This window comes from Apus apus, chromosome 10 (assembly GCF_020740795.1).
Source record: "Apus apus isolate bApuApu2 chromosome 10, bApuApu2.pri.cur, whole genome shotgun sequence".
In the NCBI taxonomy this organism is placed as follows: domain Eukaryota; kingdom Metazoa; phylum Chordata; class Aves; order Apodiformes; family Apodidae; genus Apus; species Apus apus.
Window position 1 is genome coordinate 4,193,014 of NC_067291.1, and position 13,674 is coordinate 4,206,687.

At 41.3% G+C, this 13,674-nt stretch overlaps 2 protein-coding genes across 6 annotated transcripts in view; one reads left to right on the forward strand and one right to left on the reverse strand.

Moving 5' to 3' along the window:
- The window catches only part of USP3 (ubiquitin specific peptidase 3), a 41,842-nt gene extending 35,360 nt beyond the window's left edge, over positions 1-6,482 (reverse strand). For 2 of the 5 annotated variants that reach the window (XR_007890432.1, XM_051628458.1), the window contains exon 1: positions 6,228-6,482. Coding sequence is in view for 2 of the 5 variants with exons in the window: in XM_051628458.1 (XP_051484418.1) it covers positions 6,228-6,318 (91 nt within the window). In the remaining 3 variants the exon portion in view is untranslated. Of the gene's footprint in view, positions 1-3,487; positions 3,674-4,979; positions 5,375-5,626; positions 5,902-6,227 lie in introns of those variants that run through there. The other 3 variants (XM_051628460.1, XM_051628461.1, XM_051628459.1) reach the window with 3 other exon arrangements.
- CA12 (carbonic anhydrase 12) overlaps positions 6,317-13,674 on the forward strand; it is a 38,012-nt gene continuing 30,654 nt past the window's right edge. The window contains exons 1-2 of the mRNA XM_051628522.1: positions 6,317-6,323; positions 6,760-6,810. Coding sequence (XP_051484482.1) covers positions 6,317-6,323; positions 6,760-6,810 — 58 coding nt within the window. The remainder of the gene's footprint in view (positions 6,324-6,759; positions 6,811-13,674) is intronic.

Genomic DNA, 13,674 nt, shown 5'->3' on the forward strand with positions numbered 1-13,674 from the left:
TCCCATAACAAGGATCCCATAACACAATGAGTATTTTATCGGATACTATTTTAATTCACTCTACGATAAATATTATTTCCTCTAATAATCTCAAAATAAAAATCATAAAAGCCTTAGCTAGCTTTCAAATCTAAACTTCTGACTCAGTTGCACTTTCTAACCTCCACATATTATTTTAATTATTAGACTTTAACCACTTTTTACCTAGGTAACAAATGTTTGTTAAAACAGAAAGCAAAGCATGAAGAGGTTACTAAAGAAAGCGAGTGGCACTGATCAAATGAGAAATGGTTCAAAGCTTTATTTAATTCCAAACACTGGGTCTGAAACTTTCTGTCTATGAACCTCAGACACAGGTGCAAAAAACCCTCCCCCCCAAAAACCTAGTCTAACTCTGCAAGCCTTAGCACCTTGCAACACAGGAAAACAGAATAATGCATCGATCCATTTTAACACCTGCACATCATGAAGGGCTTAGGAAAGGCAGGTGAAAATTATTATCCTGCTTCCATTTAAACTAGTGGTAATGAGATTTGCACTAATCTGTGGATAAAATCAAGAGTCTGCCATGCACACAGGAGTGTGTCTCCTACACACTTGTTTGTCTTATAGATATATACATATCTCCCACTTCCATGATGCTTCAGCCTATTCTGTCTCCTTTCCTTATGGTACACTTTGAAGAGTAATTTCAAAACATGGATTTTTAGTTAAATCTTAAATACATTGAGTCAGTAGTAAAATTCGTCCTTCAAAATTTATTTTCAAAATCATCATGAAGATCCTATCTGGTTTCTAAACAAAGGCAATGTATTAAATGTCTGACTACTTCTTTCCTCTGAAGCAGTCTCTTCCCTCAGCTATTGTTCCAGTTTTGCAATGGATTGTGATTTTGTTGAGTAGTAAGTATAAATAATATTTTTAAAAGAAAATAGGAATCACCATCTATTTATTGAATTTTAAAAGATACCAAGTATTTGAAGACTCCTCTTTTTGTAATTAAAATTAGGCCTAGCTTATGAGACCAAAGTTGAGACCCTTACTCCACCCCAACAAACATACATCTTCTAACAGGAACAGTTTCACAGCACTATGTTCTGTCACACAGTCCCAAGATAACTACTGCCCTCACAGTTAGCTCATATATCAGAAACTGATTCAAACAGGAAAAACAAGACCAAGTCTAAAAAAAATCATAATATAAGATGCTTCACTTAAAGACAGCCAGGGAATTAATTTAAGGACGTATAACAACCTATGAAGTCTGTAGAGCTATTAACAAGCGTTACTGCATTGCAGTGACCCACAGAAAAAGATGGACTACTCAACTTTAAAGTAACTGAACAATTTTAATTTTTACATACTTATTTTGTTGTTTAAATTTCAGAGTATCTGTTAATTTTCAGGACAAATTCATTTTCCAGATGTAGGGTGACAAACAGAACTCACACATAGAATAAACTCAGGGACAGTGCATAGACTGAATGGTTTCTGAGTCTACATGCACAGAATTTTTCCCAGGAAGAAGGTCCTACCTACCCATCTCCAGTTCAAGTGAGTTCTCTCCTGTACTCTAGTGAGAAGGGAGGAAAGACGAAATGTGAACCTCTAGTAATAAAAAGGAAAAAGCAAAAGGACAAACAAATATTCATGGAGATGGAGAAGAAACACTAATAAGAGCTGAGACAAAAAGGAAAGCCAAGACAGTTAAATTCTGTGTACCTGAACTTTTACAGCGTATTTGTTTTGGCACTGACTGTGACAGTCCAATGCCAAAAATACAGTGTGGCAGAAGGCTGTTACCTACACCAATGAAAAGAGAGCAGTGTAACTGATTTAACTGAGAAAAACTGATTGGGGCAGCAAACAAAAAAGCAACCTGACCCAATACATTAATGTTCTTGAAAGTTCTCTAACTCGGCCCAAAACATTTGCTCTCACATACAAATAAAGCACTCTATCATATTTGGGGGTTTTCTGAACTAACTGCAATTACTAAGTAATTCAGTGAATTACTTCAACACAAAAAAAAGTCATTAATTCAGCATGTGGATTTCCACAATAATCATTGTTCAAACAGCTTCCTAGTCCTAGCACTCCTAGGTACTTTTTACAGGCCCAGTGATACTTGCAAATGCCACAATGTATGACCAACTGAAATTACAGCTCTTACTCAACACAACTTAGAATGCAAGAAACAGATGCCAGGCAAATATATTTAGCTTTTGCAGGAAATACCAGTCTACAGCCAGAACTGCTCTTCAGTATTTTAAAAAAATGTTACCCAAGAAAAAACGTATTCAACTAAGCTATCCGAACAGCAACAGTTTTAAGTATACTTCAGAAGTACAATTCCCAGTGAAAAAAAAACAACAAACATCAGCGAGTCTGCATTTTGGCAGACACAATCCTGTTTGTTTGCAGTTGCTTTTCTAAAGAAAAAGCATCAAATTCTGCATCGAACAATCAGGGAGTCCAGAGAGAACTAACAAATCTTCAACAACAGAGGAAAAAAAAAGTTGGAAGAACTCTTCAGACTTATACTCAGGTGTGCTTAGAAGATTGCAGTCTCACTAAGGTAAGGCATGGCTCCCTGTGGTTTTACGAGTCTACGAAAAGTTGTTTAGAAATACCACATCTGAGCTGTTCCACAGTACTTTTCATAATTACATTATTTGCACAACAGTGTTGAAGGTGGGGCACGTCATACAAATTCAACTGATTCATACTGTGACACTTTGCAGCCCTGCCAACGCCTCCAGCTACTCTGCTTCCCAATTCAGCAAAGTTTCAGAAATTAAAGTGTGTGGAAAGACTGCACTCTAATTGGAATTAGCAGACATCTACAGGCAGTATTTCACATGACAGCACTGATTAAAAGCCATTTTCAGTTTCTGTGCCATTTCTACTTTATATATCTATTAATCTCCTCTCTCCTTAAATGCTCAATTACAAAACCAACAACAAACACAGGCATTCTGTGCTCTCTTTTGATAGTCTTAAAGCTCCTCAAAGCAAATGTGTGTGGCTTTCTGCATCACTTACTGTACAGAACACACTTGACCAGATTACATACTCAGGGGAAAGGATGCCATTTTCTAAACTGGAATGCTTGAACTCTCAGACTTCCAAATTACACAGCTGCAATGTAACAGATGTTCTAGAGACACTTAAGAACATACACCATTACTCCTCATTGGAGCAAAAACTTTCATAACAACACACTTTTTGTCAATGTTTCTCCTGCTGCTTTTTTAAGTCTGCCTTCATCACAAGACCTCCAAAACAACTCTGTCAGGTAGCTTCAGGGTAACTGATTTAGGTCAAAATACCAGTTCAGGCTGGTGCACATGCTTTTCTAATTAATTCCTTAAGTTCAGAAAGCAAGCTTCCAAGTATCACAGCATCAAACACAACACCCCTCCATTATACAAATGACAAAACATTAAATGTCAAACAACAACATTTAAAAGTGCCACCGTATTACCTTCTGAAGTTATTGTTGCAACCAGGAGAGTTTCTGTGGACAGGTGAGGAAAGGGTACTTAACCAGTACACATCACTCAGTCAGCATGATAATTCCAGCTCCTCAAATAGCAGAAACGCGAGATAATGATAAAAATAGGCACTGGCAGCCTGAGCTAAGAACTCTCCCCCCAACCTATTCTGCAATGTTTTGCTATCACTGGCAGGTCACGTGGCTGCCCGCAAGCTTCCTGTATCAGTATCTTCACTTACTCTCCCCTTTTCTGGAAAGGTCAGTAACAACTGGCAACAAGACCGATTACAAGTTCTGAGTCATTTTAAGACAACGTGCTTTATTATTGCAGGCTGCAGAAAATCACCATCTAAATGTTTTTTTCCAACTGAGGCAACACCACCACCAAGTAGTAAGCCCACAGACCCTCAGAAAAAAGCATCAAACTCAAAAGAAAATGCATTATATTTGTACAAGATACAAATATATACATGGCACTTTCTTCTGTTTTGTATTACGAAGCTGTATCAAAGCCAGCAAGTAATAAATGGTATTTGTTGTGAATTGACAGAAACTAGCATTACATATGGTTAAAAAACAAACGCCACTAAAATGAGCACAAAAAAGAGACAATACTCTATATCCCATTAGGGATCTAATGAAACAACAATGACGTATTAGCCAGAACTGGGAAGGGAGGGACTACATTTTTCTATACTAGTAGGAATGCAAAATTTGTTTTTTAAAAAGAACAATTTGCACTTCTTTACATTAACAAGAGCCTGCTGTTTGTTCACTGGAATGCTTTAAATACTTTTCCCTAGCCACTTTTTAAGAATTCAATAGTTATCTATGCAAGTACAGTGTGACTTATTATCTTAATTTTCTTAAAAGCACTGCAAACAAAGCCACTCCCCTAGACATGGTATTGTCATCAATCTATTCAGTTCCCCAAAGTGTCCTACACTTTCTTTCTGCCTCCCCGATGTAATAAATCAATTGATTGCTCAGCAGCTGGCTCTCCCTGCAAGTGCTGGTTTGGGAGAAACACTTCTGAACAACAAAGAAAAAATTGTTCTAATGACTGAACTTCCTTGTTGAGAAGCAGTGTGCCTAACAGGGCCCTGTAGCTGTAAACTAGCTAATTTTTACCACTGGAAAGTTCTATTAATACTCAAGCATATATGTTTAGTTTTGGCAACTTTATCGTTTTTTAATTCTCTGAAGGGTGGTTCCCTACTGCCGTATGCTTCTGGTTGACAACTTTGCTTACCCTTGATACTCTGAAGATAACAGATCGACCTACGGAGTTAGGCTTCTTGTCATTAATTACATTTTTTTCAGTAAAGAAACATTAGGGACAACGGATTTTCCTGCACTTCTCCTTTCCTTCTAACCATTATCCACATTATCTCACTGTAAAGGGTACTCCCTTTAAAATCAAAAGCATTACAGAGTAAAACAACTGGTTTTGCCAAAGGAAGCAGCAGAAATACCACACCTTGGCTCCAGGAAACTGCAATCAGGCAAGAACTCAAGTAAGCAGCAGCCTTCCCACACGAAAACACCGATACTGTGAGACAAAGGACAACCATTTTCCTTTAAAAAAAGGAACACCTTGAAACGTATCTAGCATTTCAGTGCTCCCTGATGGGTCATTCCCGAATGAGGCTTCCTCACGGACACAAGTCACGCTGCTGCTTCAAGTGGGACCTTCTTGGTTGCATCTACCTTTATACTGAGCATAACTAAACGCATTACTGTTACAAACATCAGAGGTTATCCGTGTCGAAGCATGCGATGATCCATTAGAAAGCTAAATTTAATACACCTTGGGCAGGGCACCTTTAAAGGGAAAGCCCCTGAACAAACAAGATCAAGCGAAGGGCAGTTCTGAAATCCGGATGCATTTCTAATACGGTAATTTGCATTATTAAAACAGCGAGCAAAGTACTAAAAAAAAAAGACAACCTCTAACTCTACAGACCCACGCGACTCCCAGGACCCCCCCGCCCACCCTCACTGAGCTGCTCCGCGGATTGAACGGTGGGTCCAGCGTCTCCTTCAGCCTCGGCAGTCCGATTAAAACTACACTCACTAAGCTCCTTTCAAAAATGACTATTTAAAAAAAAAAAAAAAAAAAGCCACCTCAGTATGATTTAAAGAACACGCTGAGCCTGCAGCAGCCGCTCTTCCCCTTCCAGCCCCGATCCCCTGGGCAGGGCTCAGCGGGCAGCTCCTCCGCAGACAAAAGGAGCGATCTCTCTCCCGTTGCCCCGCGCCCGGCGAGGCTGGAGGCAGCGGCCAAGCGCGCTGCTCGCCCCGGGCCGGCCGCGCTCCCGCGCCGGACAAAGCTGCGCAGGCCAGGCCGAGGCAGGAGCGGGGCCCCCCCACCCAGACATGTGGCGGCCGCCCCACGACTCCTGCACGGGGGGCAGAACGGGGGAAAGAGGCAGCGCCGCGACATTTCCCCCCACCCACCCCCCCAGCCTCGCTGAGCGGGGTCCAGCGGGGCGGCCCCCGGCGAAGTGGGGGGGCCGAGGCAGCCGCTCTGCCTCCCCCGTGCCGCCAGGCCGTTCCCCGCCCGCCCTCCCCCTGAGGGGCTGCGAGGCCCGCGCCGGCAGCGGGGAACAAAGGAGCGGCCCCCGGTGCGAGGGCCCGCCCGCCGCTCCAGGGCCGCGGGCCGGCCGGGCCACCCCGGGCCGGGAGGGCCGGCGCAGGCAGCCTAGGCCGCGCCGGGCACACTCACCGCTGCAGCACCAAGAGGAAGGCGAGCCCTGCGGGAACTTGGCCGAGTCGGGCGCGATGCAGACGCTGGAGCCGAGGTGCGGGCACTCCATGGCGGGCGGGCGGGCGGCTCCTCACGGCGCTACAGCAGCGGCGCCCCGCGCACAACAGCCATCTTAGGGTAACCCCGCGATCCGCGCGCCGGGCTTTCCAGGCAGCCGCCCTCCCGTCCGCGCCTCACCCCGCCCCCCGCCGGGCTTTCCGGGCAGCCGGGCGTTCCGGGCAGCTCCGGGTCAGGCGGGGCGGGGCGCGGGGGCAGCGCCCCCCGCAATTCCCGAGCTCGGGAAGCGAAGCCCGCACGGCGTCGGTCTGCGGGCCTGGGGACGCGAGCGGTGCTCGAGCGCCCTGCTCCTTCAGGTGCACAGCCTGAAGCGCCGCAGCGCTGGCCGAAAGAGCTCCCTGCTCTAACTCCTCCCTGAAGACCACAGCAGTTGGACTCATTTCGGCTCTCTGCTGATTATTTGCGCATACCTTCGCCCCACACTTTCTGAAAGAGTTACCTGGCTTCACATTTACCTGGTTACTGAATTTCCCGTTCTGTGCCTGTAAGCTTTCAGTTAATTAGTAAAAAAAAAAAAAAAACCCAGATGTTGTCTTGCGGCTTTTCCAGGCAAGGCAGAAGAGCAGTTTTGGAGCTCACCCACTTGAATGCTTATGCTGGAACAATGCAATGTCCTATTGAAAGCATTCAGTTCCTTTTCAGATGTAGCAAACTAAGTCCACCACTGTAATACCTGAAAAAGTGGGGATTTTTTTAATATAAGGAACCGGGGACTCCTGCATACTAGGACTTTTAGACCCATTCTCTTAACTAATGTGAGAAACAATTTTGCAACTGGTTTTGCCAGCTGTGTGACCTGCATATAGACACTAAACACCTCTATCTCAATGTATTTTACGAGGCACAGTGATATTTCATAGAATATTATTTTATAAACTGACAGTTCTGCAGAGATTTTCAGGTGTGATCCTTTACATACAGCACAACGTTGATACACATCTAAGATTTACTTAGACAAGTTAAAGACGAAAAAAAGGAGCTCATGTTAGCATGTTTAGACATTAGCCAAGGAGTCCTTTTGTTTCTTTTGCACCCTTTGCCCTCCACCCTCTGCCACAATGTATAATGAAGACATACAGAAAATTAAAGCAGCAGTTGCTGTCTTTTCTAACCAATCCATGTGTTTAATTCTGTTGTCATGCCTCACACATCCTTACACGCAGACAATAAGAAACCTCAATTGCATCTGCCCTTCTCATATTCCCCTCCATAGCAGCGTCATTTGGCCTCCTCTCAGTAGTATTTTGCAACTAGAGTTTAACCAAAACAGTTCTTCTCTCCCTGGACGGATTATGGTAGCAGTATATTTATTTGGTCTTTCAAAAGTAAAGAACTGGTTAACAAGGACTGAATGTGTTAAAATAAGCACATCTAAACACTTTTAATGATCTACTTTCATTTAGCATTCCCATTCATGACTTTACAGTTGAAATAATAACCCTGGAGAGAAGAACCGATTCCTTTCCTAAGTAAGCAAAGCCAGGGTGTGTCTCAGAAGAACAGTGTTGCTTTGCACATGGAGTGGAACCTCTGGCAGTGTGAACTATTACGTCTCTGCACTGAAGTCAGCAGAGCTATGATATTAGAACAGTTTTTATAAGCACAGCCATGCTGGAAGAGAACCTTCTGGCAAGGAACTAACAGATCCAAGTACGAGGTAAGAGGTGACAGCCACCTTGTTTCCCCAAGCCCCTCAAGGGCTTTAGCAGAGTGGCAGTGTGAATGGGATAGCTGACAGGAATGCTACTATTTTGGGGCAGGGGGACATGGACAGGGGAACAAAACTGTAACAACCGTAGCAGACTATGGACTAAGACATCCTCAAAAATGTGTAGAGGCCTATGTACTGCCTTCTCTCAAAAGTCCCTCTTTTTAGTCCAGAGGGCTGCAAGTTTGCAGACTTCCCAAAGAAAAAAAAAAACAACAGGGATTTGGTTTAAGAGGCCTCTGACCACCATCTATTACCTTTACTTTATGACACAACTATTCAATTTGCAATATTACAAAGAAAGAAAAATGTCCTTTCTCCCCTGCTGTGAAGTTATTAAGATCCTCATAAGAGGAGGACAAAAGGTGCTTGGAATTGCAAGGAGGTTAGAAGGGACTGCATAACTCAGCTAAGCTCAGCACCTCATAGAATGACAGACACCAGTTATAACTCCTCTGGGCAGCATTTAGCTGTGAAAAACTACTAAATAAAAAGGTGCCATCTTACCAAGATAGATGCTTCATCTTTCATCCCTGATGCTTCACATTTAGGGCCAAAATCATCCACACTGTTACACCTTGTTCTTTTGCAAGTTAATACAGGAGTTTTATACCTCCTTTCATTTGAGCATTGACAACGATTCAGTGAAAGCCTTTAATCAATGTTATTTTGACCAAATACTTGCATGTTTCATCATTTTAGTTGCCATACCCTCAACAAATGTGGTAGGCCTTAAATTTTTTATCTCTGGTTGCCAAGACAAATACTTAAGGATGATTCAATCTGTTAGGGAGTCATGCTGCATAGCAGGTACCGCACATGAGGATGCAAAAGAACAAGCTAGAAGAGCAGTAAGTATATTTGTAATGCAGCCTCTTTGACTACTGAAAAATCAACAATTCAACTGTGAGCCCTCAGAACTCAAAAGCACAACTAAAACAATGGTAGTTTTAACTGGCTTGCAGTGAATTTTGAATGCAGAGGAAAACTGGAATAGAAGCTCTGGGTATCATTTTCCTCATCAATTTGCTTTTTCTAAGATTTCTTAAGTACAAACCTCTTGATTTGGAACTGGAGACCCATATCTTGCTCCCATTCTTTCTTAGATCATGGTAATTTAGAGAACAGCTACAATGAATCCTACAGGAATGCTCATAGTGGGTGCAATCAGTGCAGAACAGGAGCCAGTGAATTTGCATTATAAATTAGAAATACCTACTTACTACAGCACATCATCGTCTTTACTACAATAGAGATATTTCACTCAACATCCTCCTGTGGGATATATGTAGTCATCCATCTATGCTATGGGCTCCATCTGAGAGCATCTGAGCTTAGAATTGGGCCCAGAACAGGTATATTGAATATATACTAACAACTGACAGTGGAGAAGTTTGCCAGGGTTCTTGTGCAGTGTTACTCAGAAATAAAATCTGTGGTCTTAAATATCTGAAAACATAATTTACTTCCCTTGTGTATGTATTACAGTTTGGTCTAATGATGCCATAGATGAATACTACTCAATGGATCAACTGAAGCAGCTTTCAATTATTTCCTCATTTGCTGTAGAAATTGAGGAGAAATTGAGCATGGAATGAAGAAGGGACAACACTGGAGGAGTGGAATTGATGCTAACCTGAGGAACTAGAATCTAATTCAGTCTTTGCCGGATAATTCCTGCATGTCACCTGGCAAGGTGTTTGAACAGGTTTATTTTACTAAACAGACCTGTTTGCTTATGTTAGAAATCTAACCACCTTCTGAACTACAGCTGGGGAAAAGAGGCCAGCTCTGTTCAGAGCACACATGTAAGAGTCTTCCTATCTCTGTGGCTAAACATCCATCCTCAATTTCTAGATTAAATGCATAAAGACAGGAAGATTATAATCTCCCATTGCATGTTTCTTCTTTTACAAGTGGTAAACTCAAAGTGTGTGGGATGATATTGGCAGAAGCCCCCAACACTCAACCGCAAAGAATATCTGAACACAGTAAACACTCGGAAAACCTAGATGCCAATCCAGATTTACTGGAAACCCAGAAACTTGACAGATTAGGCTTTCACCTCTTAATTCCCAAATGAGTAAAAGTGAAACATTCAGATAATGGTGATAGCCATGGACACTACACAGAAACCCACTGCGAGGAGACTCATTCTTTACTCAGGGAGGATGCAACTCCGAGGCAGACAACTAGCACAAAAAATGGCAACAGAAAGCATAGATTATAGGTAAATTCTAATAGACTCTCCTTGCAGCTCTCTGAGTACTATGCCATCTCTGCAGCAGACAGAAGCTTAGCTGCATGCATCTGTAGATGAAAGTAAACTACAGCACATTAACTATCACAAGAACATTTCCAGCAGCATGTTGCCTCATTAGCAAATCTACTTCCATTTCCTGCACGTCCTATGAAAATAAAGGTCACACACTTTTCAGTGTTTGATCTTAACACCACAAACAACTTATTTCACACAATTTTTCTCTCAAAGGCAAGATGCCCAAGATGAAGGCCAGAAATGTAAAGCTAGGCAAATGTCTAGGGCAAGCACCTGTGACAGTATTTAGAACATAAGATGACAGCCTGTAAATAGGCATGACTCCCTTCAAAGCACGTCCACGACACTTCTGTAGGCACACCTTGAGGGGGCGGTGTGACACAAAGTATTGTGCAAAGGTACCAGGTGGTGCCAGAAGTGTTCTTCATTCCCCCCTGCTTCCACCCACACTAAGAAATTACCTCAACTTCAACTTCCGTAAGATTATCGAATCTCCAGTGCTAAGGAGGGATCCTTCATTTCTTAATAAGTTGCTTCTTATGGGGGCTAATATTGACTATAGTATTAGTCTGATACAGATTCCATCAGACCAGAAGATTTTTTTTTTTTTTTCTAAGTCTAATTCAGGTATGGATCTGAGTTCTAGAGAGCAGCTGTATTTCTTGAAACACAGAAAAGGAAACTGGCCAGAGAAATTGCATGATACTGATAGAATCCATATGGGCTGGAATGTGTACAAACGTGCACACACTCATATATATATATATGGGGTTTTCTTCCTTGTATATTACAGAATCACAGAATCTTAGGGGTTGGAAGGGACCTCAAAAGATCATCAATATTACTCTATGTGTGTGTATATATCTGTATTTTTCTAGAAGGATGTTCTTTCTCACAATCAGGAGGATGGGTCAGATTCCCCAGGCGATACACACTGGAGTTGTTCTATTAACTTGAGTTCAGACTACCTGAGAAGCTGCCTTTTTGTGTTTCCTTCAAATTAAATCAACAGGTCATTTCACTGTCCTTTAAACCCACCAGTTAGAGTGGGCCATGCACAATATGTTAATCTTCTACTGTCAGAAAAAAAACATGTTATTTTCCATGGTTTATGTTTGCCCAGAGATGGATTATTTTCTGGGCCTTGACAACAGCTTGCTATTCCATGCAGTCTGTTGTAACAGACTTGATTTTCCCATTGCTGAGCATGCCTGTAAAATCCATTTCCTAGAAGTGGACATTTTTAAAGGGCACTTTGGAAGACTCCTTCTAGACTGGATACTCTCTGCAGGAACCAAACAGTACCTTAGCATCGAAAGCTCTCCAAAATAATCTTGACGTGTGCAACACAGTGTTAAGAATGCCAAGTGGGAATTCAAAAAGTAAGAAATCTGCTGCAGCCTGACCTTCCAGATAAGTGGATTGAAATCCTGAGGACAAGGCTCTAGTTCACTGTATTATGAGAGTTCTAGCAGGTGACAAGAAAGCAGTAGTAGAAGGAAGAGAATAGTGCAAAGACAAGCAAAGAGCTGTAGCCTTTTTACCAGAATTCCCATTTTTTACAAAAATAACAGATATCCAAATAATTTTCTAGTGCTTTGACTTCTTAGAGCCTATGCTAATTTTACATCCCTCTTCCAAGGATTCCAAAAGCATCTTATTGAAAAAAGGCAATGCTGTAACTGATCAAAAATTTTGATTGTTTCCACTATCACAGCTTGGTTACAATGCAAGGTATAAATAAGGGTGATTGTCACCATTCTATTTGGTGGGTTTTTCTAACAAACCAAGGGAGATGTGCAAAATAAATTATCCAGATAAACTGAATGTTTTTTTAATTCTCCACATTGTTTTCTTAATGCGTGAGTTGTACAGATGAAGGTTTATTTTAAATTCATGCTTTAAGCAAATGCCTGAAAGTTCCCCTAGGCCTGGCAGCTTTCAGCACTAGCTGCCTCAACTGTTACTGTTAACACAAGCAGTATTATTTCACATCACTGGCATTTAGCTTTTACTGTAAGCAGTTATATAAATTTTACATTATTTCAAAATGCAAGCTTGAAAACATAACAAAGATGCTCAACTTGTGCTTATGCTACTTTTAAGATCAGCAGGCTTTTTTTCATCCTATCTTAATGAAAATAGAACATTTCATAGCCAACATCACTAATTTCATCACAACTGAACAAGGCTTACTCACTATTTTTTGGCAAACAAGGAAACTACAGGTATACTTGAAAAAAAATTAAGAGACAGCTTAGTTTACATAATGTGTCAGAGCACAAGTTATCCTGTTGAAAGAAAACCTAGTACTACCTATTTGCCTGGAAAATGTGATAGCTGGGTCCAGCCTATCCACTTACTTGTTTGAGCAAGGAAGGGGAAACTGTGCAAAAGCACTTGAGCAATTCCAGAATCTCAAACTCACTAGTACTATTTCTTACGTCACATGGGGCAAAACCATAGATGTTTCTAAGTCACAAACACTGCAAGATTAAATGACACACAGGTTTTCAATTTCACCACTATGATTAGCTTGTTAACAAATCTAAGGGAAATAGATAATAATCCAGTCACAAAACTTAAAAGAAGAATTATTCTGACAATAATCTGGAAGCACCAGGAAGATAAGAATGATACTATTTCAGATAAAACTTAGGAATTATAATGTAAAATCTATTTCCCTGTGAAAAGAATGCACTTAAAAATGGTAGGATAGGAAAGTCTTAGGATGAACTGGATGAACTAATATGACTTTTTTCACCTCTAACATCTGTTATTTCCATGTAGAATATTACTACAGTAAAAGTATCATATGTATCTGTGAACTGTAGCTGTACACAATACCACTTTTCCCTCTACATTAAACAAGACTGTTGATAGCCAAAATACTCTACAAGCTATTTTTGCTTCTCTGTTTGCTGCAAGCTACAAAGACATCCCATCTGTCTCTCTGCTGCATGTACATGCTTCTAGTTGTGTACAAAGAATTTTGTACTGTACTGTGCACATATTAGATATTCGTTCTACTTTACTGACCACAAAGAACTGTTTAAATATTAACACAAAAAGTGCCAGGGTCTCAGAGCATTTTGATTCTGAAGTGGTTTGACTCCAAAGCAAAATATCCCCAGGAAAAAAAACAACTGTATCTGTACACAAAGACAATATATACACTTCTCTGATTACTGAGTTGAATGAGACTTGTGTGAGCTCACAAATGACAGCGTTTTATCCTATTTGGAGGCTTATTACCAGGGAAGCAGGAATTTTCTTGCCATGTCATTAGGATTATAGTATTTGCTAGTATGTTATTCTTCAGGCTCAGTTACTCACAACACTGAGTAGCAATCTGAATTGTA